Source organism: Dendropsophus ebraccatus, chromosome 9 (assembly GCF_027789765.1).
Source record: "Dendropsophus ebraccatus isolate aDenEbr1 chromosome 9, aDenEbr1.pat, whole genome shotgun sequence".
Taxonomy (NCBI): Eukaryota; Metazoa; Chordata; class Amphibia; order Anura; family Hylidae; genus Dendropsophus; species Dendropsophus ebraccatus.
In genome coordinates, this window is record NC_091462.1 from 94,924,766 (window position 1) to 94,951,274 (window position 26,509).

The following is a 26,509-nucleotide window of genomic DNA, read 5'->3' on the forward strand; positions in this document are numbered from 1 at the left end:
GTCAAAGCCAATATGCTGCAGATTTGACCTCACCAGGTATATAGAATTCTGTGCTATGTCATGTGTGTTTGCATCAAAGTATCCATATTGGGAAGGGAATCCTCTGGATTTGCTTTAAATAAAAATGAGCTTATTTTCTTTTCATTTATGCCAGATCCAATACAACACTCAATGCATACATTATCTACCTATGTTACATATATGATATTTAAAGGGTTTTTAGGGCAATACATACTGATGAGCTATCCACAGGATAAGTCACCAGTCCCAGATCGGTGGCCACACTACACAGTGAATGGGACTGGAAGCAGTTTGTCTCCGTTCAATGTGTAGTGGTGGTGACCGGTAACTGCAGCTCAGCTCCTGTTGAAGTGAATGGCAGCTAAGTGAAGGTTACAGGTCACCACCACTACACAGCTAAACGGAGACAAACTGCTTCCAGCTCTGTTCACTGTGTGGTTCAGCGCCAAACAGGCTATCAAACCATTGGTATGGTGTCAGCACCCATCTGATTTGAGCTATCCTCATCAGTCCATTTGAATGGAAAATCCCTTTAACAAATATCCCTCCTGTCTTCAAGTTTTATTAAAAAAAAATGCTGTAAACAGAAGTCAGGAATTATAGGACAGTGATATATCAGTCTATGCCCAGATTCAGTGCTGTGTCTGATATCGAACTACAGGAAAAATCTTGTTCTCTGTATGGTAATGAGGTGTATTATATTTTTTGTAGTCAAGACAGAGGAAATGCAGATGTTTTGCCGATTTAACCCACTATGGTCTGCCTGTGAACTCTGGTAACGTACTACTAGCAGCAATTGCCAACTGTACTGGCGTTTCATGTCAGATCCTTTGCCAAATGGGTCTCCCTGGGTACCATCAATGGTGCTGCAAGACTCAGCTCAGATGTTGGCCCAGACATATGCAAACCTGGACTATTGGACAACCCACATATAATGCATGGCACTGCAAAATCATACATGAGTGGATATACTCTTCTTCTGTATGGGGTGCAGAAAGTATTAATACTATAAATCTAACCGATGGATTACCTTGAACTCCATGTCAGTGTACTGAGCCTCCTTCCTCTCCTGCATTAGTCCCAAGCAAAATGCCTGAAAATTGATCTCGTGTTTTGTCTGTTTGATGATTTCTCGAAGCAGAGCGCGAGAAGCCCGGAGATAATCCTCCTTGTTGATAAGCAAGTCTTGGAAAACCATAGCCAGAAACTAAAAGAAAAAGTAAGTAGATATTTGGGTTGAGCAGGTTATACATTGAATTTTTTATTTTTTTTGTACACTTTTACAATGTTACCTTTGGCGCCTGTTCGGAGCTGTGCTGCAGCACAGTGTACAAGACTTGCATGTTGTTTGGGTTTCTGGCATTGGACAGTTCATTAAATATGACAAACTTCACCATTGTGCCGAGGTTATCTCTGTGTGCATTCAGAAGCTCCCTGTGTATACAGCAAAGCAAATCACTGTTAGTAATGCTTCACAGAAACTGCTGGATACAAGGCGACAGCATATGCCAACAATATAAGAGATCATTTTATTATTTGGGCTGTTTATAATATCTTAAATTAATAACTTAATAAAGCCACAAGAAATAACCACAAGGTTTAGCAGTAAAATCATAGGCAACCTCAATATTCTAACGGGAAAAAAGTAACTTTGGTACGGTATACATCTTCTTTCCCATAGGGACACACTGAAGTTATGAGAGCGCGCTGGTAACGCTGGGCTTATACTGTAATAGGGTGCAGCATTACTAAGTTTCATGGAACATTTATAAAGAAAAAAAAAAAATGAACATTAGGTAAACAAATGCAACCTTTCCTCACATTCACAAGGCGGCAAATACAGACGGGTATTACCAGCACACAAGCCTCTCATTCAGCACTTGCAGACGGCGAGATGCATTCTGGATCTGACTTACCGCACAGACAGCATGTAATGGTTGAGGAGAACTTTGGGCTTAAGCCGGATTTTAATCAGGTTGGAAATAACCTCCATGTCCTCAGAGCCGTGTGTGTTAGAGTTCATGCAGACGGACATAAGCAGGTCCTGGGCAGGCCGGGTCAGCTGGTTATTTGTAACAGAACAAGAGAGGGACAGGTTACCAGTGATGCAAAGAGAACCACAAGTAAAGATAAACCAACACTTATTTGTTTGTATAGGAATTAAATTATTCCTCTAGACACAGAACCACTATCTGCAGGTCCTGGCTACAGAGCTCAATGTCTCACTCCAATCTCTTTTCTTTTTTTTCTTTTTTTTTTTAACTATACAGGAAAGTTCAGAAAGAAAGACTGTGCCTCTCCACTGCAGTGAGTGTATTCGATTAACTGGCTTACTACACTGGAGCTTTCCATCACAAGTTACCATTGGGAAATCAAATTTAGGTTAGTAGTTTGCAATCTAGTATTTGGCCACCATTGCTGTAGTTATTACAGAGGTACCGTATTTTCCAGCGTATAAGACGACCCCTGACCTTTGAGAAGATTGTCAGAGATTCGCCTTATATGCTGAAAGATGTTTACCCCCACCTGACCGCAGCCCTGCTGCGGTCAGGCAGGGGGTTAACTACAGCTAAATTAATAATAAAAAATGAATAAAGGATAAAAGGAGGCACTCACCAGCAGTGTATTCAGACCATCCGGCTTTTATTGCTGTGCGCAGGGGGAGCGGGGGAGACAAGGTGGGTGACCGCAGTTTCGCGGCCTGGGTTCGTCAAAGCGGCACTAAGCCACGAAACTGCGGTCACCCACCTTGTCTCCCCCGCTCCCCCTGCGCACAGCAATAAAAGCCGGATGGTCTGAATACACTGCTGGTGAGTGCCTCCTTTTATCCTTTATTCATTGTTCATACAGCATGTTTATTTCGGATTGAGCACCACCACATACCGGACCCAGCCTGAGATAGTGCCATCTAGTGGAGAGCCAGGCAGTGCCATCACTTTTTTCTTTCTTGTTGGATTAATAATAAAAAAACACTACACTACCTGCGCCGGAGATCGCCGAACCTCTTCCGGGCAGCTGGGCGTTTCATCGGAGACGCTCGGCTGTTGGGAGAGCTTTAGGAGAATGAGAGAGGCTTTGGGAACTTCTGGCACCTCTCTCATTCTCCCGAAGCTCTCCCGGCAGCCGAGCGTCTCCGAGCCTCCCCGATGAGACGCTCAGCTGCCCGAGAGAGGTTCGGCGATCTCCGTCTCCGGGCAGGTAGTGTACGTCACACTGCCTGCGCCGGGAACGGTAAGGGAGGCGCACGGAGGCCTAGGTGAGTTAATTTTTTTTTTTTTTATAGTGGTGGCCCCATGCGGTGGGGATGGGGGCATTTTTTAGCCCCCCCCACCATATGGGGCGACCATACCAGGCATTTAAGATGACCCCCGACTTCTAAGAAGATAAGACTTCTAAAAAGTCGTCTTATACGCCGGTAAATGGTTCTACTCAACTATGATACAATAAAGAGGACATACCTTTGGGTTCTGCAGCCACATCTCCAGCCTCTGCACAGCCATGAGTCGCACTTCTTTATACCCACAGGTAGCAGTAAGCAACCGCAGGAGATTTCTGGAGACATTGTCCATGGGTTGCCGCCGATTGAGCTGATCTCTCAGCATATCTAGGACATACTCCTCCACACCTTCTGCCAGCTCTTCATACCTAGGGATCAATCAGAAGTGCAAAAAAAAAAAAATCAGCAGTCAACTAAAAAAATGATTAGATAAGGATATCTGCAACAAGAATCTTTCTTGCCATCACCAATAATTTTCATACTTTTATATACAGGGAAAAAAAACACACAAAAGTTTACTTTGGACAATGTAAGTTCTGCAGCTAAATCCTACAGGTCAAAATGCAAACAATAAGCTTTGCCTGGACTCCATGCGCTGCCTCATTGGGTATTTTGGAGTGTTGCTTGGGACAGGGGGATCACATACCGCGGCATTAGTTGGCCTTCCTGCTCGGGGCTCATTTTTTCTTCAGCAATGAGCAGTTCTGTTTGACTGTCCTCCTCCTCCGCCATAGACGGGTGAGGACTGTTGCCTGAAAGTGCAAGATTCAGCTTTTATTGATCCGTAGCTTTTTACACCTTTTGAATTTATCATAGAAAGGAAAGATGTCAGATAGTGAATGAATTATACAATCCTTACCAGCACTCAGGTCCCCGGCTATTCGACCAGCTTCTCCTTGTAATGCCATGTTCTTTGGGGGCATTTTTGTACAGAACGCAGTCTGGATGTTGTCCACAAAGGTTTTACAGTGAGGGCTGTCAACCCAAATCCTCTCTCCCAAAGAGTCTTCTATATAAACCTGAAAAATGTAAAGGGGCCATGAGATGCACTGAACACACAAGGTGGCAATATGTGGCGCACCATGGATATTCAGTGTTGGAAGTATTAACTGCATAAAACAGTCCATGCTTCTAATCCTGGCCAATGCAACCAGGCTGGACAGGGTCAGGGGGGATTAATTTTACAGATCGGTAGGACCCCCATCTATCAGACGTTTATGGCAATGTTAGCAATACCCCTTTCAGAGAACTGGTCACATCAAAGCTTTTTACTCTCAGTTTTCCTCCACCAGCACATAACTTGCCGCATTACAAGGTATCAATTATTCTCAGGATAGGGGATAACTATGTGATCGCAGGGGCTGTGACTGCTGGGATCCTCAGCAATGTTGAGAGCAGGGACCCAAAGCTCCCATAAGACTGGAGCAGTGGAACACACATGTGCGCTGTCGCTCCATATATTCTCTATGGGAGCTGCAAAGATAGCCAAGCATAGCATTTGGTTATCTCCCAGCTCTCATAATCAATGAATAGACTGGCAACGTCCGCCTGCTTGAGGTAGGAGGATGGGGAATAACCCTGGACAACTGTTGTCACATATGCAGCTATTTCTGTTCACAGTCCTACATGAATGAATAACCTCCGTATTGTAAAGTGTAGCACTCTTACCTTCACAAAAATCTCTGGCCAGTTTTCATCTTCTTCATAGGCCGCCATAAGGAGGTTGCAGGCTAGCACAGACACCAGGCTGTTTCCTTTGGCTTTAAAATTTATTGAGGCATCTCTCCGCAGCAGACTACACAAGGCCTGGAAGTTATGATTACAGGAATCATTTCAAGTATAAAGACAGCTTATCGAAAATCCATAACAATCACCCCTATATACAGCTACTATTCCCTTCACTATTGTGATCAGTGGAATGACAGGAAACTTGCTTAAAGAGGTAGTTCACCAAAAAGAAAAAAAAAAATCTTTCAAATCAACTGGTGGCAGAAAGTGCAAGAGATTAGTAATCTACTTCTATTAAACCATCTGAAGTCTTCCAGTACTTACCAGCTGCTGTATGTCCTGCAGGAAGTGATAATTTTCATTTCCAGAGCAGGAGAGGTTTTCTAGGGGGTTTGCTACTGCGTTGGACAGTTCCTGACATGGACAGAGGTGGCAGCAGAGAGCACTGTGTCAGACTGGAGAGAATATACCACTTCCTGCAGGACATACAGAAGCTGATATGTACTGGAAGACTGGCGATTTTGGAATAGAAGTAAATTACAAATATCTGCCACCAGTTGATTTGAAGGAAAACCCTTTAACAAACAAAAAGGACACACAAAAATTCTTACCTCAATGACACCTTCAGTTGCAAATATGTTTGGTTTTATTTTTGCCAAGAACATCAGACTCAGGTACAATGTTGGGTCGGGCTTGGCACGGTTCATCTTTAACTGCTTTACCGCTCCGCAGAGCACCCCTTCAATTCTGTCATCATTGCCGTCCTGCTCTGAAGCTTCAATGTCATCCAGCAATGATGCTGGAGCAACTAAAAAAAAAAAAAAACAATGATACTTTACTATTAACACCTAAGAACCTCCAGGTTTCCTACGTAGATTACCAGCAAATCTACATAGGGGGCTGTTAAAAATATAATGGTGTTTATCAAGACTTGAATGCCAGTTTGCACCTCCTCCGCCAAAGATGCTTCTCTTCACTATAAGAGGCATGTGGTTTATGTACATTCGGTTTTTTAGCCTCATTTCTTATATGCAACCTTTTTATAAAAATCTCGCACAACGCAAGTTTAATCAATAGTTGCCACAAAACATGGGTGTGTCAAAAAATGGGTAAATTTATCATACAGTGCAAATAATAAGCTGCCTGTTGTCCTGCACCATGCACCTTCTACAGTAAATGGGGATAACCACCTTCAATAGGGATGACGGACGGCTCTTTGATGGATGGGGAGATGGCCCTCTTCTCAGCGACTGCAGCTTCAGCCAATCGTCCCAATGCACTCAAAGGGGGAGTGGAGGAGAGTTTAGGGCGTTTTGTGAGTCCGGTCAGCGCTGAAGTACTGGCTAGAGCAGAGGGGGCCTCGCGCTTCCTTTCCGAGGTCAATCCAGAAGCAGCTGGCTTTAGAAGATTGGTGGGGGCTTTGGATTCAGTGGCTTGCCCCTTGGAGCCTAGAGCAATGAAATCCCCCGGAGGTGGATGACCTGCAAATAAACCAATGCAAACATTTATGCTTTCAAATTTACTATCTGAAACCCCATCTGTATAAAGATTGCTTTAAATAAAACTCAGTCAGATTTACTAAGAGGTGCATGCCTCTTAGTAAAGCCAGTAGGACCTACACCTGCTCTGGAGCCATGCCCTCTCCCCACCTTGCCACACACCCTCAACCCTATCGACTGCCCGCCCATCAGGGGATTCTGCCTGGAGTATACCCTGGAAAAGGGCATATGCCAGAGGCCCATAATGATACATGTGTCAGGGGTGAAACTAGGGCCTATATAAGTGGGGGTCTCAAGACCACCATGAAGCAGGGAGAATGTTATTTCTAAGCAGTCATGGAGTAGAGGGGTCTGATTCTTTTAGCACTTGCCACTTCCTTACTGCTTTGTCTTTGTGACGGACTCCTTTTCAATGCACAGTATACTTGGCAATAATTCATACTACAAATGAGCTACACAAGCCTATGAAAGAAAAAAAACTGTGGGAAGTAAACCTCTAGCCTGGCTCCATATCTAAAAGTAAAATACAGAATCCTGACACTCTTGACAAGCTCTTTTATAAAAAGCACACTGAAATACCTGAGGATTTCCCGGCAGCACTGGGCCGACGCACAGCAGTTGCCTTGGGGCGATTCATCTTGTTTACACTATGGAGAGATAAGCAGAATGAATACAAATGCATATGAAGCTTTCACTAGGGAATGATGAAACTTTTTCCACAATATATGACATGGCCTTCAGCTGTTGCAATACTACATTTCCCATCATGCCTAGACAGCCAAATCCAAAGCTTTAGCTGCATGATGGGAATTGTAGTTTTGCAACAGCTGGAGGACCGAAGTTTGGAGACCCAGGATGTATGATCTAACCAGAGAGGCACCAGCATTAAAGATTGTATTGCTAATAACTCTGCACGTAATTTGCACACTTAATGTAAACTCTCAACTAGTTATCCCATATTAGCAGATGGTATTCATCACCTCGTCATAGGATAAAGGAGTATATGCTGGTGGTCCAACTGATCAAACTCTGACAGCAGGACTGTACTCATCTATCTCCATCAGTTCCATAGACTTTAAATGGAGTGTCCTAGCCTATGAAGGCCAGACTGAGCAAATACATAGACCAGGGCATCCATGGTTGTGTGCATTGGCTCACAGCCTTTAAAAGTGAATCTGTCAGCTGCAATTCACGTTCCAAATTGCTGACACTATTAGATCAGGGAGACACACTAATAAATATATATATATATATATATATATATATATATATATATATATATATATATATATATATATATATAGTAGAAAACTGCTTTTACCCGGTGTTTCCTTGTCCTAACAGCTATCTAACACTGTCAGAAGTTTGGAACATGAACTGCAGCTGAAGGATTCCATTTAGGACTCCGTATACTGCCCATAACTGAAGACCAAAAGTAACGGACCTCCCAACATGCAGTACAAGGTCCCCTTTACCTAAAGTGTGTAACATAAAGACCACAATTGTCACACTATACAGATACAGGCTAGATCTAGAAAATGGACGTAACCATACCTCAAAATATCTTCAATCAAAAGGTAGCCAAACCATGAGCATGAGGCGCTGAAAGACGTCTACATTTCATCAGCCTGCGGGAGAAAATATACACAGCATATTATTACCACGCACGCTACAAATCAATAAACTCGTCACACGGCTGTCCAGCTACTGCACTGACATGTTGGGAGTTGTAGTCTTACAACAGCTGGAGAGTTACAGGCCGGGGAATACAGGTATAAATATATGTAGAAGGCAACTACATCAAGATTTACCTATTATAGATGGACAATTAATCAACTGACAATAGACCAAGGGTGCGTTCACACAGACAGATTTATCTGACAGATTATTCAGGCCAAAGCCAGGAACAGACTAAAAACAGAGAACAGGTCATAAAGGAAAGACTGAGATCTCTCCTACTGTCAAATCCATTTCTGGCTTTGGTTTTAATAATCAGTTGGCGCAAAAACACCATAAAACTCTCATTTTACGTTTCCATTGTGTTTTAGTCATAGTGAATGCCAGAAAGAGAACCTGTCTGCTTGCAGCATTGGCATGGGTTGGTAACATGGTATACAATCAAGGTGACAGCTCTCCATCACTTCTGTGTGTATAGGGAGAGATGTGGCAGCGACTCCCAGTCAAACCAATGTTCTGAGACAATCAATACTATCTACAAGAGGATCCGGAACCCTGAGCATTATACATTCCCATGAAGATCTTGTACATTATAATATTCTCCTCTGGTCAGGACACTACTGTATTCCTATTCCTGTGCACTGCAGGAGCGGAGATGACAGCTACAAGGTTGGAAACATTGCTGTCTACATTGCAAATGTGAGAACACAACCTGTTGGTACCCGGGTAAAGTTACTAGTGATAAGGATGCTGTTAGCTCTTAGGGTCCTATTACACCAAATGGTGTGCGATAGGTCATAGAGCCGGCATGCACAATGTTGGCTGGTTATAGATTTTACGGTGTATTTACACACACAGATTTATCTGACAGGTTTTTGAAGCCAAAGCCAGGAACAGACTATAAACAGAGAACAGGTCATAAAGGAAAGACTGAGATTTTTCCTCTTCTCAGATCCATTCCTGACTTTGGTTAAAAAAAATCTGTCGGATAAATCTCTGTGTAAACGCATCCTAAAGCATGACCTATAATCACGATATCGATAGGGACGGTCTGCTGGCCGTCACCTCGTGTAATAGGAGCAGTGGCTGCAGACTGCCACTGTCTTCTATGGGTCATCTAAAGATCATCTGGGCCACCCCCCCCCCCCTCCCCCGCCTGATGTCGGCGTGTGTAAGGGTCCTATTACACTGAGTGATGATTAACGATAAACGATCATAAATTAGATTGTTTATCGTTAACCTGAAATCGTTCACGATTTTACACAGAGTTACTAAGATCGTTTATCCCTTCTGATCCCAGGAAAACAATGAACAATGTCAAATTAGGGCCAGTTCACACTGAGTAAACGTGGCGGAATTCTGTGGCGGACCTCTCTGCCACAGAATCCCACCGTGCTCAGTGTGCTGCTGTATGTGAATGAGAGGGCGCGCTCCTCCGCTCCGTCTCCTCCCCTCTTAAAGAAGTAACATGTTAGTTCTCTGAGCGGAGAGCGGCGGCAGCAGAGGAGCGCTCCCTCTCATTCACTTACAGCAGCACACTGAGCACGGCAGGATTCCGTGGCAGAGAGGTCCGCCACGGAATTACGCCGTGTTTACTCAGTGTGAACTGGCCCTTATGCTGCGTTTACATGGAACGATAATTCGCCCGATCGTACAATTAACGATTTCGAAGTAACAATTTTTTTATAACAATCGTTCGCTGCGTTTACACGTATGATTATCGTTCGAACTCGATCGTTATCGTGCAAATTCGCAAGATAATCGTTCCGTGTGAACGCAGCATTACACTGAACAGTTAGTGAACAAATGCGGAACCTGAGCGAACGAATGTGGGATTACAGCGAACAATTGGCGATAATTTTAGGTTCAGATCTAAATCAACGATCAACGACACATGAACGATTTTTCGATCGTTGCCTGCAACTAATTAAACTTAAATTCGAACCATTTAACGATTTTTCGCACGATAATCGTCCTGTGTAATGGGGCCCTTATGGTGGTTTTACACGGAACGATTTATCGTTCGAATTTGCGCGATAACGGTCAAATTCGAACGATAATCGTACGTGTAAACGAAGCGAACGATCAAGCGACGAGCGAGAAATCGTTCATTTTGATCTTTCAACAACTTCTCAAATCCTCGTTGATCGTTCGCAAAAAATTCACAGATCGTTCCATGTAAACAGTCTTTCACCGATTTCCCCTATGTGTGAGATAGGCTTAAGCGATGGCAAAACGATTTTTCCGTACGATGTATCGTTCCGTGTAAATGCTGATCAATATGAAAAAAACATCGTTCATCGTTAATCGTGCGAATTATCGCTCCGTGTAAAACCACCATTAGGCTCTATTTACACGGAGTAAAACTGTCTGGTTCATTCTTCAGCGCGGAGCGGAGGCGCGCGAGCTCCCATAGACTGTCATTATGACACGCAGGCCGGTGGGATTCTCCGCCGAGAAATTCCGCCAGATTTACTCCATGTGAACGGAGCCTAATAGCAGAAGCAGCGGGGAATTAGGCGCAGACAGGACGGCGCTCTCTTGCTCCTGGAATCTACAAGGCTGACCCTGAGGAGGCGTCATGTGATGTTACAGATCCTATCCTATATAATGGAGCTCTATGAAGACTCTAACACCTACCCCAATAGAAACATACACATCACCCTGATTTCTCTCTACCTACAGCACAGCACATACACATAGCCTCATGTACTGGTGACAGATAGGTCTCCAAGCATATGTCGCACGTCTGAGACAAACCTGCGCCCTCTCTAGGACTTTTTCATACAAAATGACAAATAGGCAACTAGTATGGGAACTGTACACACCACAATGCGGCACTGGGAAAAGACGCAGACAACGTTCACACCTGCATCACCTGCTGCACGAGGGGAACGTAAACACCGGCGCTTCACGGCACAACGGCGCAGACTCCTCTCTCTCCACTTCCGGGTGCTGCGTCCTGATGACGTCATTGGAACGTGGGAACGTACGACACGCCCCTGCCCCGCCTCCCGGAGAGGGAACGGCACGTCATTGGTTGTGTGGTGGGAAAGAGGGCGGGGCTATTAATTCTGTGGCGTTTCAACTGTGACGCTACTGTGATACCCATATTCCAGCTGTCAGGGCATTCTGGGAGTTGTAGTAGTGCCATTGCACTTGCTAGAGCAGGGGTAGGGAACCTTGGCTCTCCAGCTGTTGCAAAACTACAACTCCCATCATGCTTGGACAGCCAAAGCTAAAGCTTTTATCATTCAAGCATGATGGGAGTTGTAGTTTTGGAGAGCCAAGGTTCTCTGCCCCTGTGCTAGGGCATTCTGGGTTTAGCAGCTGTCAGGACATTCTGGGAGTTATAGTTCTGCAGCTGGTAGGATATGCTGAGAGTAGTAGTTGTGTAGCAGCTGGATAGCCACAGATATAGGACCACTGCTCTGCTATGTAAGTATTCACACTGTTACCACTATCAGTACTGAACACTTATAGCACGCCGTCAGCCACAGCGGTTTAAAGGGGTAGTTCACCACAAAAAAAAAAAAAAAATTCTTTCAAATCAACTAGTCCCAGCAAGTAGCAGAGATTTGTTATTTACTTCTATTTAAAAAAAAAACTCTCCAGTCTTCCAGTACTTATCAGCTGCTGTATGTCCTGCAGGAAGTGGTGTCTTCTTTCCAGTCTGACATTCCAGTCACTGCTCTCTGCTGCCACCTGGGATCATGTCAGGAACTGTCCAGAGCAGTAGCAAATCCCCATAGAAAATCTCTCCTGTTCTTCAGACTGGAAAGAATACACCACTTGCTGTACGGCATACAGCAGCTGATAAGTACTGGAAGACTGGAGTTTTTTTTTTTATAAAAGTAAATTACACATCTCTGGCATCAGTTGATTTGAAAAAAAAAAAAAAGAAAAATTTTTAAAAAATTGCTGAACCACTCCGGCCCGGCTGTATTTTTCAGATATGGGCGGGAAGGGGGTGGTTATGGACGGCAGAGGTCACTAACCTTCCCGGTTCCAGCGCCGGGTTGCGGCGCCCCGTATTCCAGTCCCGCGGCCGCTTCTTGGTCTGAGCTGCCGCACGAGACGTGACGTCCCCAGGCAGCTCGTCCGCTGAATGGTTGAGCTGCCTGGAGATGTCACATCTCGTCCAGCTCTGACCAGGAAGCAGGCGCGGAACCGGTGTACGGGGCGCCGCGATCTGGGACCCGGCGCTGGAACCGGGGAGGTTAGTGACCTCCGCCGTTCATAACCACCCCCGGCCATATCTGAAAAATACGGCTGGGCCGGAGTACCCCTTTAAAACCACCAAGTGGCTGGAAATTAGGTATCTTTTAGCAACGTACATCAAATGTAATAAGAAATAATAATAAGTTAGGGTGTGTTTACACAGACAGATTTTCCATTGCAATTATTGAAGCCAAAGCTAGAAACTGACTATAAATAAAGAATGGGTCATAAAAGAAAAGACTGAGTTTTCTCCTCTTTTTAGATCCAATCCTGGCTTTATATACACCAATTGCAACCAAATATCTGTACATGGTACATGTCAGCACACCAACAGCTACTAAATGGTAACAGTTAAGGGTGCGTTTACACAGACAGATTTTGGAAGCCAAAGCCAGGAATGGATTTGAGAAGAGGCGAAATCTCAGTCTTGTGACGTCATCGAGAGGCGTGCCATAGCGCACATCGGCATGTCGACGTTCTCATCATGCTATCTACAGCACAGAACGGCCTCCCTGTACTGCACATGTGCAGCGTGATGTGAATGTCGGCGTGCCGCTCTGCGCTATGGCACGCCTCTGGATGACATCACAGCTTCACTGGAGTTTGAATAATGCCCCTCCCGCCCAGAGGGGCGTGATTACATTGCCGAACCACCCAGGGGAGGGTGACTACCCACCAACAGCCCTACACCCAGATGACTACTTGGGGTCATTAACATACAGCACACAAATTTGTAAAAGTGAGTTGACAAGTTTTACTTTGCAGGGACGAAGGATATAGGGACATGTATGGGAAGTGTGCTGAGTGATTTATCAGCACATTTCCCAAGCTTAATAGCCATATTTAACGTGATTGGTTCCCTTTAAAGGGAAACCATCGGCAGGCTAGATTAGTCCTTTTTGTGCAGGGAGCGCAGAGGAGGAAGGTATGTCTCTTACCTTCATCCCCGGCGCCGTTCCTGTGCAGATTGTAGAGTAATTCTGCGTCTAGCATGGCTGTTTGGAGCAATGGGGGGCAGGGCTACCACCCCCAGAGGACTGATCCACCCCCCTAGTGAAAATCAAAGGAGGGGGGGGGGGGAGTGGATTGGTGCTCTGGGGGTGGTAGCCAAACAACCTTACTAGACACAATATTAAAATACAAAGTGCACAGGACCAGTGCCAAAGATGAAAGTAAGAGACATACCTTCTCTTAGCAAACTTGCCTCCTTCTCCTGATATGCTGGTCTTTACCAACCACCACTCTGCTCTAAAAGCAGTGGTCTGGCTGATGTATATATAGCTATAATGTAGATGTATAGTGATAAAGGGAGGAATAGTTATACTACAAAAGACATACGTGAAGGGATGATATATTCCCCCCATAGTGTATGTACAATGTATACTATATGTAAATATGCATACTATAGCTATAGCCAGACCACTGCTTTTAGAGCAGAGTATTGGTCGGTAACCTAGACAATGAGCTGTCAACAATGGGAGGGAAATAGCAGGATATCAGGAGAAGGAGGAAAGTTTGCTAAATGCTAAATCATTGATAAATGAAAATGTGCAAAATCTTTAACCTGATAAATCCTACAAGTTTATCTATGTTAGGGTCCATTAGTTGGAATGGGAGTACCCAATCAGTGTTATTCACTAAACCTGTCAATTGTTGTGAGTAATACTACAGGGGAACTAGATTTGTCTAACCTGCTCCTATCCCCCTATAGTGCCCAGGACACTGAGGATGAGGATACGTTTCTTACCTTCATCTTCGGTGCTGTTCCCGTGCAGTTTGCAGAGTAATCCTGTGTCCGGTAAAGCCGTTAGGAGGACTTTCCCGCCCTTCTAGCAACGATCCAGGAAATGAGGAAGCATGCAGAACGCAGTAGGAGACCGGAAACGTGGATTGGCTGAGCACAGTTATGTACAGTTATGCTCAGCCAATCGCGGCTGAGCAGCCGATGACGCGGCAGAGGGCGGCCGGCACGAGGGATGGTCGGAGCGGTTCGGCCGCCCGCACGAAGATGACATCATTGTCACAAGATGGAGGACGGGGTCGACAAGGATCAGGTGAGTATAGAGCACTACACTTCCAGGTCTAGCGTGGGTGGGGGAGGGAACACGGGGAAGGGGGCCATTCACTAACATAACATACATTACAAAGTTGTATAACTTCGTAATGTGTGTTATTTAGTGACTAATTGTTTAGCGCCGCACTACCCCTTTAGGGTACAAACACACACAGCAGATACGCAGCAGATTTGATACTGTGTTCAGTTATTTAGATCTAATCTGCTGCGTATCGTAGCAGTAAATACGCAGCGTGTATGCCGTGTGTGTTTGTACCCTTAATGAAGTCAATAGAGATAGTTGTTTGAGTATACTCGAAAGTACTTAATGCTGTAGGTACCGTGTAGAATTCAGCAGGGGGTACAGTTCAGCGGGGGGTAATTCACTTTTGGTTAGTAAAATCAAGGCTCACCTGATTGGGCCACTATTATAGAGCAATACATGAAAGATACAGACTTGCTTTCACTAGATCTGTACTGAGAGTTGCTGAAGTGCTGAGGTGGAACAGTAGTGCTAGTTTGGTTGAGTAGAGCAGACAGTTCAGAAGAGTAGAGAGGAGTTTGTCTGGAGAGTCTCAACCCAATTTAGTAGTGTGCTTTGCCGGAACTTAAGTAGAAGAGATACTTGAAGAAGAAATACTTGAAAGAAGAAGAATACTTGTGCCCGTGTTTCGACCTTTGTCGATATAACCACCTTATGCCCTGTAGTGTCGGGGTACCTGTCCTACATGGGTGATACAAGCCCCAGTCTTGGTTACCTGAGTTGCGCAAAGTGTCCGAGCATGTCCCGGTGTCACCTGCGCTGCGATATAGAGTACAAAGGCCTTGACTATGGCTGCTTTGCTCTAACCAGATCAGTTCCTTAATCTAGAATACTTTCCTGCAATGTGTAGATATGTTCATGGCGTGGGTTGAGGTATTCTCTGACTTTTCCTCCTTTTAGTGTTTAGCACTGCATCTTGGGTATAAGAGTCACTTTAGGAAAGAAAGTCTCTGCTTTCTCCATATGTGTGTCCTTACACCACAGATGGTCTGTCTCAGACAGGGAACCTGGCAGAGCCAGGCTCCTGGCTAAGTTCAGCAGGGATGCCTGATTGTTGCATGTTGCATGTGAGGCTCCTGTCGAGATTCCGTCGCTCGTAACTGCTCGCCGTGGTGCGCCTCTCCACCGGCTCCATACACACCATTCTATGGTCGGGCTGACTCCGATTCCGCTGTCCGCTGAAAGAATTGATGTGGAGGCACACCACCGCGAACTGGAACGAGCAATGGAATCCGTTGGAGCTTATCCGCACGGATTCCGTAGTGTGAACCCACCCTTATAGCAGAGATAAAGGGACAGTGTGCTGAGCATGTCCACCCCTTCAATCTATCACCCAGACTGACCCCAACTGAACTTCTGACATGTTGCTATGACATATCAAAGGTTTTTTAAAATGATAGTTACACTTTAAAGCCATGACCACACAACGTCCTTTTTTGGCCATTTGTTGGACGTCCGCCATTTCGCGCCCAAATAACATTATTCGTTATTTCAAAACATTGTCCGTTATTTGTGAAATTGTGGAAAAAATGACGGACGTCCGAAGAAAGACCCGTCAAGTGGCCATAAAAAGATGTTGGTCGTGGCCAAGAGCAGGAGAATAAATCGGAAGAAAGTGGCCATGTTTTTGTAGCGCTGGATAACCCCTTTAATATCAGGGGGGGGACGCCACAGGTGGGATATGAGATTTGGGCCTATTGGATGCTAATAAGTGATGCTCAGCAGGGTTATTTGCTCTGATGTACAGGGATGAAAATATTTTAATACGGGTTCTTCAACGTTGGACTTGGTTCATTTGATGATCCAACCATGAAATTCATTCATGGATAATAGATCTATGAAAGGTTATGAATAAATGCAGAATATATATGGGGTATGTAATAATTATTGGTTTTATTATTATTATACTCTTATTATGGATAAATTTTGCACAAGATGAGGTGGTATGGTATTATAATACGTTTTGGTTAGGATGTTGCACTAGCACTTTGAGTGACCATGTGTTGCTTGGTATATATATATATATATATATATATATATATATATGTCCTTTAGGTCTTCACCAGGGAACAGGCATGTATACATGGTCAGCAGGCTGGGCCATCAGCTCCAGAGACAGCGCATTCCCAGGGATAAGTCAGGAATCGTAGTCGGACAGGTGAAGGATCAGGGTAAGCGCCTTCAAGACAGGCCAGACATTCTGAGCCAGCAATGTGAGAGACAGGGAATACAGACAGGGGTCAGGCAGGAAGAGTAATCCAAAAAACAGGTCAGGATAAACGGGAATAGCAGAAACACACCTTTGCTACTTATGCAAGAATACAACAATGCTCAGGCAAGCAAGAATGGGCAGAAAGACTTTATAGTGTACCATCTTACATCAATAGTCTGGCGTCAGCACAAGGATGACGGTGCCACGGTCCTTTTTGACAGCGCTGGTCTATTTCCAGGGCACCGTCCCGGCCTTCAGCACTGGAGTCGGGCCCGCTGATCCCTAGTGTGACAAAATCCCGTACAATTTATAAATAAATTTTATTAATAGTAATTTTATTGGCAGAAGGCACCAGCAGGTGGAGACAGGTGGGTTATAGATATAAGGTAGGGCAGTTGTCTATGGCAACCAATCAGGCCACGGCTTTCATCTTCCAAAGAGCCAGAAACACATGAAAGGTGGATCCTGATTGGTTGAAGATACTCTATTGGCTCTGTTGCCCATGACAACCAATCAGCTTCTTGTGTACAAAATGTAATCAGTCGTGTAGTAGGTAACAATGATATCATCCGGGGACTGTAGAGACCAGTGAGGTGAAGCCGCTTTTTTGCTGAGCGCTTCTGTTCTGGCACCAACACGTGACCCTTCCCGCTCCATGACGTCACAGCTGGCTTTCGAATGAATGGATAACGCAAGGGGGCGGGGCCTGGTGACGTAGCAGTGACGTCGGCGGTGACGGCGAGTTCCCGGAAGTGGAGTGCGTTCGGCGGAGCTGGCCGTTGTTGTTGTTGTGGTGGCGGTGAGAAGTCGCAGGCGCGCCCCCGGCATCGCGTCTAACCCGAGCAGCCCACGGAGGCGTAGCAGGTAAGCGGCCGCTGGAGCCGGGGGGGAGGGCAGAGCACGGACGTGGCCGGGCTGTAGCTCGTGTAGTCGCGGCGTATGGCAGCGTGTGTGACCGGTGTAAGCGCTCAGTAGCCGGGGTTTCCCAGGCCGCAGATGTGACAGGAACAGGGTAGGCCGCGGCGTGCACGGCAGTGACTCCGGTAGTGGCACGTGTGCGGTGACGTGACTGAGTGCGGACCGCAGAGGGGACTGCGCTGCCACCGGCAGCTGCTCTCCAGCCACTGAGGTGCTGACTGTCACCACGGCCGCAGGAGACCTGTCACTGCTCCGCACTACAACTCCCAGCGTGCCCTGTGCCTATTACCCAGCGTTATAGAGAATTCCATGTTTTTTGTCTATTTTTAAATATTTTTCCTCCTATTTCACAAGACCCCGTCATCACGTGACCTTATAACCCAATGGGGAAACTTTCTACAAAGGAGGCTCGGCTGTGTTGCCCCTAGCAACCAATCAGAGAGCGGCTTTCATTTATGAAGAGCAGGAGCTGAAGTGAAAGCTGTGATGTGATTGGTTGCCGGGGGCAACAAGGGCGTGGCTACTTACAGTATTTTTTTTTTTTTGTACTTTTTAAAGGGTGATTAAACTTTTTAAGGGTACAAACACACACACCGTACATGCAGCAGGTCTGCAGCAGATTTGATGCTGTGTTCAGTTATTTAGATCTAATCTGCTGCGTATACGTCGTGTGTGTTTGTACCCTAAGGGTACGTTCACACTTACCGGATCCACAGCAGATTTCTTTTAAATTACTGAACCCTAATAAAAGTTTTTTTTTTTTTTTTGGTTGATAAACACTGACCACTCACCAGTCTCAGCGTTGCAAAACTACAACTCCCATCATGCCTGGCCATGAAGGCTGGGATATCTGAGTTAAAGTGATGGGAGTTGTAGTTTAGCCTCCTAGCTAGAGATGGGGCTGCTCCTCCACGCTTATCATGACTCAGCAGTTCATTGAGGTACTACCATAACACATGTGGACATTGGCTCTGTTACCCCTTTCAGTGAGGGGAAAGCTGCACCGATCACACACACAGTGTGTGAGGCTTCTGTTGGTCCAATCAGCCAATCGGCGCAGCACTTTCCACATTTCAATACTCCGTATATACGGTCCGTGCATGAGCTGTATGGTATGGACCAATCTCACTGCATTATAATTCATTACGAAGCAGTGAGCTCAGACACAGTTAAAGCTCTGTGCTACTGTACTGACACAGCAGTGTCTACAGTGCCACTGACCTTTTCCTGAATGGCACCTTTATCTTTGGAGGTGGTGGCTATCAGTAGTGGTGGTGGCTATCAGTAGTGGCTCTCTGGCAGTTAATAGTTTATAACTCCTAAAAGAAGCTTTATATTTTGCATTATAGTAATGAGTAATGTAGGCTTTCATAGCTCTGGTCATTTCAAGAAAAATCTGAGTAATACCAAAGCTTAAAGGGGGTTTTCCAGGCCGGCCTGCATGATGACATGTTGCCACAAAACTGAGCTGGTTGGTATGATTGTTGGCAGGTAGTACGTTCCAAATAACCGGCCTATTTCAGATTAGGAGTATCTGTATATTTACACATTATAGGTTTGATGCAGAAATCCACATCCTTGCTGCAGAACAACCCCAGTCGCATGTATGATGATGATCAGACACAGATACTTTAAAGAGTTTATCCAGCGCTACAAAAACATGGCCACTTTTCCCCCTACTGTTGTCTCCAGTTTAGGTGCGGTTTGCAATTAAGCTCCATTTACTTCAATGGAACGGAATTTCAAACCCCATCCAATCTGGAGACAAGAGTAGGGGGAAAGTGGCCATGTTCTTGTAGCACTGGATAACCCCTTTGGGGTTCAAACCCACTTGCCGGATCTGCAGCGAGTCTCCTTGCTGTGTTTTTGCAGCGAGACTCGCTGCAGATCCCGGCCCTATACTTTCATTAGCAGAGAAACTCGCAGCAGGGATGTACATCCCTGCTGCGATTTTGTCTGCAGCCCTCCCCATTAACCCCCCGGCCGCCGGACATTATACATTACCAGGTCCCCGTTCCCGCTTGCTTCGGGACTCCCGGTGTCTTCGGGGCTCCCGGCAGGGCAGCGCACTGATTGGCCGGGCAGAACGTGCCGGGAGCCGCCGAAGCAAGCAGGAGCGGTAACCTGGTAATGTATATCCTGCCCGCCTCCCCTGCAGCCCCCATCTCCCCGGCCGCATGATCGCCCCCCGCACCCCCCGGCCGTGGGATCGCACACCCCGGCCGCGGGATCGCCCACCGCACCCCCCCGGCCGCGGGATCGCACCCCCCGGCCGCGGGATGCCCCCCGCACCCCCCGGTCCCCCCGGGGGGTGCGGGGGGCGATCGTGCGGCCGGGGGTTGTGGGGGGCGATCATGCGGCCGGGGGCGATCGGGGCTGCAGGGGGGGTGCGGGGGGCGATCCCGCGGCCGGGGGGTGCGATCCCACGGCCGGGGGGTGCGGGGGGCGATCATGCGGCCGGGGCGATCGGGGCTGCAGGGGAGGCGGGCAGGATATACATTACCAGGTCCCCGTTCCTGTTTGCTTCAGCGGCTCCCGGCACGTTCTGCCCGGCCAATCAGTGCGCTGCCCTGCCGCAGCGCACTGATTGGCCGGGCGGGCCGTGAAGACACCGGGAGCCCCGAAGCAAGCGGGAACAGGGACCCGGTAATGTATAATGTCTGGCGGCTAGGGGGTTAATGGGGAGGGCTGCAGACAAAATCGCAGCAGGGATGTACATCCCTGCTGCGAGTTTCTCTGCTAATGAAAGTATAGGGCCGGGATCTGCAGCGAGTCTCCCTGCAAAAACGCAGCATGGAGACTCGCTGCAGATCCGGCAAGTGGGTTTGTACCCTAAGGGTACAAACACACACAGCAGATACGCAGCAGATATGCAGCAGATTCGGTGGTGCAGATTTTATGCTGTGTTCAGTTATTTAGATCTAATCTGCTGCGTATCTGCTGCGTATCGCAGCAGTAAATACGCAGCGTATATGCCGTGTGTGTTTGTACCCTAAAGGGGTTATCCAGTGCTACAAAAACATGGCCACTTTCTTCCAGAGACAGTCCCCCTCTTGTCTCCAGGTTGCGTGTAGGTTTTGCTGCTTAGTTCCATTGAAGTGAATGGAGCCTAATTGCAAACCGCACCTGAACTGGAGACACGAGTCATGTTGTCTCTGAAAGAAAGTGGCCATGTTTTTGGAGCACTGGATAACCCCTTTAACTACAGGCCTGTGGTTTGGCAGGAGTATAACCACATCTTTCAGTCTCCTTCTGCAGAGATTGGTTTAGGTGGAAGACCTCTTTAACATTTGGGTGTACTTCACATTGGTTACACTGAGGGTGAATGGGCTGCTATAACCTCAGAAGCATAAATGTGACTTGTGAAAGGATCATCGGAGTCATTACTGACCATTGTGTTTATCTACATATTTGTATACATAGAGGCTATTACAGTATATGCCGTACACTAAGCTACATAGCTATTATATCCTATATACTATATAGAAATATATCCATACACAAGTAAAATATATTAGCCAAGCATCCAGGCTGTTTAGTTAGAGGATTGCCTACAAGTCTGTGAGTTTAAATTCTGTTACACTGTCACTGTCATCAGAAAAAAACTTGATGCGATACCTCAGAGATGTGTCAGTCTGGGTCTGAGCCGATCCTGAGAACGAGTCAGTGATATCACTCAGGCTCCATACACTTACATACAATATAAGTTGGAGCCTTACTGATCATGTGACACAGAGCTGGGAGAGGATTGCTCTCCCGCCCACACTGTGGACATGATGGGAGTTGTAGTTTTGTGAAAGCTGTACAGCATTAGGTTGGGGGATGATGCATTGTATCTTACGTTGTATGCTGCATTGCTTCAAGCATCTGGTATAAATACGACTTGTTATACTAGGTTGGCACCCCATCCAGTTGAGGTCATGCTTGAGTTGAAAGTGCCATCACCTCAGATTACACAAGAGATGCTGGATAAAGTAATGCAGCACTGGTGTCGGCTGTGATGGATCCAACAACGCTGTTTTCATTATTGACAGAGCAGGAAAAATGGGGATGCCGGCATAGAATTGAACAAAACTGTCATGAAAAATAACTTTTCATGTGTCATCAGGAATGCCAAAAGTTATTGATCTCATTACAGTGATCAGGAGATATAGCGGGGGAGAGTGGTAGCAGCCCCATCCACTCCCCGGCCATATCTTCCTGACAGCCAACGCAACTCTGAGGCTACATTGTAGGAATTAGTGGCCGGCCAGGGAATGGAGGGCATTGGTGTCACGCTCTTTCCCCCGCTATCTCCTGGTCACAGCAGTGTGACCTGCTGCCATCAATAAGCTGTGACTTGTCTGACACACATGTCTGCGCCATGGGCAGAATGCGGTTGGTTATTCCACTTTGGGACCTTCCATGTCCAGGTTTTCCTTGGTTAGAACTGATCATGTTCTGATCAAAGCAAATGGGCAATGTTCGCACACAGTTTTGGGGGTATAAAAAGCCTGAAAAGACATCTGTTGTCTAATTTATTTCCCCAGCTATAGATGTAAAAAGGACCATATTTTGGATGTAATAAGACCAGAATGATTGCACACCACCTCCTGATTTCCCTAATATGTCAGTAAATGCACCGCAAAGCTCCAAAGCCATCCTGTAAGCCAAAAACCATGCATAAAAACAATCCAAATACATTTAACATGGTGGAAAATCCAAGGCTCATTTACAAACACATTTCTGAGCTGCAGAATACACAGTGTGTACATAGCCCTATAGACCAGAATTGGGCCCTATTGGAGGCAAGCTCTGGGATTTCTGCCAGCCTCATATCACAGGGACAGTTCCAAAAATATTTCCTGCCACTTGTGAATATCCTCTTAGGAATACAGAGGGCCGTGTCCCCAGTGTTATGGCCAGCCCCACACCCCTCCCCATCATTGTTACCGCCACTATTTTTAGGCTCGGCATGCCGGACATTCTACTAATGTTAAGATGCCGTCACTGCAATAACCAGAGCGAGCTCCCTGTGCAATCCTCATTCACACCCCAGCCTCTGAGGGGTTAATATGTGCACATTTAATATTAACCGTCCCACTCCGAGGAGAACAGATCAGCATTTCCTTGTATAAAGGTCAGCCGGTGTGCGGAGACATTGTGCGAGGTGTGGACACAGACTAGTGAGTCAGTCCTCTACATAGAAAGCTTAGTCACATATTTTTGCACCACGCCCATGCTTTTCTTCTTGGGGCTCACAAGTTGGCACCTTGTAGGTGAACTTAAAGGTCACATCATCTTTTCCTTCGCCGCTACTTTTTTTTCTTTCTCTCTCTCTCTTTGTAAGCAGCTAAAAATTCTTCCGTGGTGACATTGAGCATTAATGGATGTATGGATGTGACAGCGATGTCCTGTTTCCATGACAACCGGAACTTTACTATGATTGATTATATACAAAAATAAAAAGCGTTAATCCGCCAGCAACAGGTCAGCCCTTGTTTGTTACATCCCCGCTGACTCAAGTGCTCCTGCGTGTGTAGTACACGATGATCCGCCACCTATGTCACCGCCTGTGCCTGATGGTTACCGGAGCAGAAAAGGATATTACATTAGGGGTTATTGATTCCTGTCACATAGAAGTGCATGTGAGAGGATACATAATGGACGCTTTATCAGGTGCCGTAAATGTAAGCAGAGCCATGCCTGGTAATACTATGCAAACTGCAGAGCATCCAGATGTTACAGCAATGTATGGGGGATGTGGGGAAAATAATATAATACTGCAGCATCGGGCAAGAATGAGCACTAGTACTGCAATTGCATAGAAGAAGAATAGAAATGGATTAACGCGTGGTTCTGGCATAGACTTCAATGCAATGTCTAAACCCAAACTAGAACAATAGAAAGGTGATATCCCTTGCAGCAAGTCTCTGGTAAAATGGTATGTGTCCGACTACTTACAGGATTCTTCTTGAGATAATAGACCATTGCCCTAGCGCAGGGTTAGGGAACCCAGGCCCTCCAGCTATTGCAAAACTATAACTCCTATCATGCCTGGACAGCCAAAGCTTTAGTTCTGGCTGTCCAGGCATGATGGGAGTTGTAGTTTTGCAACAGCTGGAGAGCCAAGGTTCCCTACCCCTGCCCTAGGGGCTTTTAAGTGTCACTGGTGTGTGTGTGTGTGTGTGTGTGTATATGTATATATATATATATATATATATATATATATATATAATTATAATTATAATTTATATTATATACAAAGAAGGGGTCCGTGGTGCCTCAGAGTTGCGAGTCTCAAAACACGGGAATAGGTATTCTTCTCTCCAGAGAAGGAAGCCTGTTGCCAAGGGGTGCCTCCCAGTGGGGAGAGCACCAAACCACCCTGATACGTAGTCCCTCAGGTCCTCACTATTGCGAGCTTTGGGACCTAAATAGGGAAACACCAGGGTGGCCCCTGGAAGTCAAAGTCTAACTCTGTGGCGAGTATAACGACATAAGACAAGGGTTACCAAGGCAGGCATCCATCCACAGACTGCAGTTTCAGGGTATTTGCCCCTCATCAGTGTGGAGCAGGATTCTGGCTACTGGGGAAATGATAGACCAACAAAACACAACAATCACTGAACTCAGGGAGAACAGTGAAAAAATCCAATGGAGTACTCATTTAGCCCCTTAACGACATCGGGCGTAAACTTACGCCCTGGCGCCCTGGTACTTAGCGCATCAGGGCGTAAATGTACGCCCGATGTTTCCCCGATCGCTGCGTGTTCACACACAGCGGTCGGGGAAGATGGCCTGCTATAAATCATAGCAGGCCATCATAGCTTCTCGGCACGGGGGGTGGTTAACACCCCCCGTGCTTACGATCGCTGCTATAGGCTGATCAATTCAGATCAGCCAATAGCGGCGATCGGAACCTTTCCGGGTCATCGATGACCCGGAAAAAAATGGTGGTCGGTGCTGTCCGAGGACGGCACCGACCGCCATTACTGTAAAAAGTAATGTTGATCGCCGTGCCACCGGCCCGATCGCCGTGAACGGCCGGCCGGCCGTTCACGGCGATCGGGCCGGTGGCACGGCGATCAGAGTCCCACAAAATAGTAAATACCTGCCCTGGACCCCTCAGCTAGGTAGCGGAGGGGTCCAGAGCAGGTATTTGTACATTACTCACCTGTCCCGGGCTCCTGATCGGCGGCTTCTGGGTTCGCGGCGTCCTCCGTCATTCCGTTCGGTCTTCGGGTCTTTCCGGCGGTCCTCGTCGTCTTCTTTCGGCTATTTTCGGCTCCAGCCTCGTCATTTTCCGGATTTTGCGCTCTGCTGCCCCCTAGCGGCTGATAAGTGTAATACACTTATCAGCAGCTACAGGGATATTCAGAATATAAAATTTTTTTTTTTTTTTTTTCCCAAATTTTTTTTTTTTCTATTTTCCGCACCCTATCGCCGCTGAGTGTTGATCAGCATCGCACGAAAGTGCGCTGCTAATCAGCAACTCCTCCTTTTTGGCGTAGGGTGTTTTTTTTCTATATTCTACTGCCACGGTCTGCTTATAAGTGCCGCACATAAGTGCGGCATTTATCAGCAACTCCTTTGTTGGCGTAGGTTTTTTTTATACTTACTGTAAAAAAAACACGTAAAAAACACTACATTACACCACACTACATTGAATAAAGTTTGACACTACACCACTACATACCCCATATACTAGTCCCCGTATAAAGATGGCCCCCAGGGTGTTTTCGGCGACAGAGGGATACGTTATTATTGCCTCCGACACCGAAACAGCCAGTGAGGATGAATGGGGGGGTCCTTCTTTCCTCCATTCATCCTCATCATCCAGTGACATGTCTGGGGGGTAGCGTAGCGTACGCTGCCCCCCAGACACGTCTTTTCCGCCAGTACCGTCCCAATAAGAGATCACGGTATGGTGTGAAATTCTACAAACTGTGTGAGCGTACCTCAGGGTTCACTTACAGATTTAGGGTACATGCACACTGCGGAATGGCGAAGGATAACCCTTTGTGCATTCCGCAGCTGGCACCCGCCGGCGGACTGATGCAGGGGCGCGTCTCCGCCCGTGTCATAGACTCCATGTTATGCACGGGCGGATTCCGTCGTCCATCCAAAGAATGAACACGTTGGACGGAGAGCGGAATCCGCCTGTGCATAGAATGGAGTCTATGACACGGACGGAGACGTGCGCCTGCATCAGTCCGCCGGCGGGTGCCAACTGCGGAATGCACGAAGGGTTATCTGTCGCGATTCCGCAGTGTGCATGTACCCTTAGAGTGTATGTAGGAAGGGACACCCGAATGCAGCCCCCAGATGCCCCCTCCCCCTCCCATCCTCGGAACAAGTGGGAAGATCGTCCGGGAACTGATCTTCCCACTGCTGGATAAAGGTCACCACCTGTACGGGGATAACTTTTATACCAGCACCCCCTCTTCCAGTCCCTCGCTGCCCTGTAGCTTGCGGCACGATCCGAACATATCAGAAGTAGTAATAGCGCCCTAATATTTAGCAGCCATGGAGCGGACCCAGCGCTTCTGGATATGAAGGACCCCGTATCGCACCAGGACAACATTTTCCAGGTGACGTCCCCCACACTGGAGAACGGGAGACCCCAGAAGAAGTGCAGAGTGTGGCGTAACAGGGGGATCAGGAAGGACGCCATTTTCCAGTGTGACGCCTGTCCTGATCCCCCCGGCCTCTGCATACTGGATCGCTTCAAGGCGTACCACACGTCATTGGGGTTCTACATTATCTAAATTCTGTCCCTTATTCCTATTTCAGGGGTCACGTTGGTCCGGGGATTATTCTGATCGCCATTATGGAGTCGGGAAGGAATTTTTCCCTGTGATGAGGCTACTGTCGTCTG

General features: G+C 46.7%; 2 protein-coding genes across 10 annotated transcripts in view; one reads left to right on the forward strand and one right to left on the reverse strand.

The window, feature by feature from the left end:
* The window catches only part of INTS1 (integrator complex subunit 1), a 46,746-nt gene extending 32,553 nt beyond the window's left edge, over positions 1–14,193 (reverse strand). For 2 of the 5 annotated variants that reach the window (XM_069983910.1, XM_069983915.1), the window contains exons 1-12: positions 11,072–11,161; positions 8,080–8,153; positions 7,105–7,172; positions 6,217–6,507; positions 5,638–5,834; positions 4,967–5,104; positions 4,158–4,317; positions 3,945–4,050; positions 3,480–3,666; positions 1,938–2,083; positions 1,314–1,455; positions 1,052–1,228 (exon numbers count right to left, since the gene is read on the reverse strand). In XM_069983910.1, coding sequence (XP_069840011.1) covers positions 1,052–1,228; positions 1,314–1,455; positions 1,938–2,083; positions 3,480–3,666; positions 3,945–4,050; positions 4,158–4,317; positions 4,967–5,104; positions 5,638–5,834; positions 6,217–6,507; positions 7,105–7,162 — 1,602 coding nt within the window. In that variant the 5' untranslated portion in view covers positions 7,163–7,172; positions 8,080–8,153; positions 11,072–11,161. Of the gene's footprint in view, positions 1–1,051; positions 1,229–1,313; positions 1,456–1,937; positions 2,084–3,479; positions 3,667–3,944; positions 4,051–4,157; positions 4,318–4,966; positions 5,105–5,637; positions 5,835–6,216; positions 6,508–7,104; positions 7,173–8,079; positions 8,154–11,030; positions 11,168–14,170 lie in introns of those variants that run through there. The other 3 variants (XM_069983914.1, XM_069983912.1, XM_069983913.1) reach the window with 3 other exon arrangements.
* Positions 14,194–17,426: 3,233 nt separating this feature from the next.
* MAFK (MAF bZIP transcription factor K) overlaps positions 17,427–26,509 on the forward strand; it is a 32,764-nt gene continuing 23,681 nt past the window's right edge. For 2 of the 5 annotated variants that reach the window (XR_011364592.1, XM_069983918.1), the window contains exon 1: positions 17,427–17,595. The gene's annotated coding sequence lies outside the window, so the exon portion shown is untranslated. The remainder of the gene's footprint in view (positions 17,596–26,509) is intronic. The other 3 variants (XR_011364591.1, XM_069983916.1, XM_069983917.1) reach the window with 2 other exon arrangements.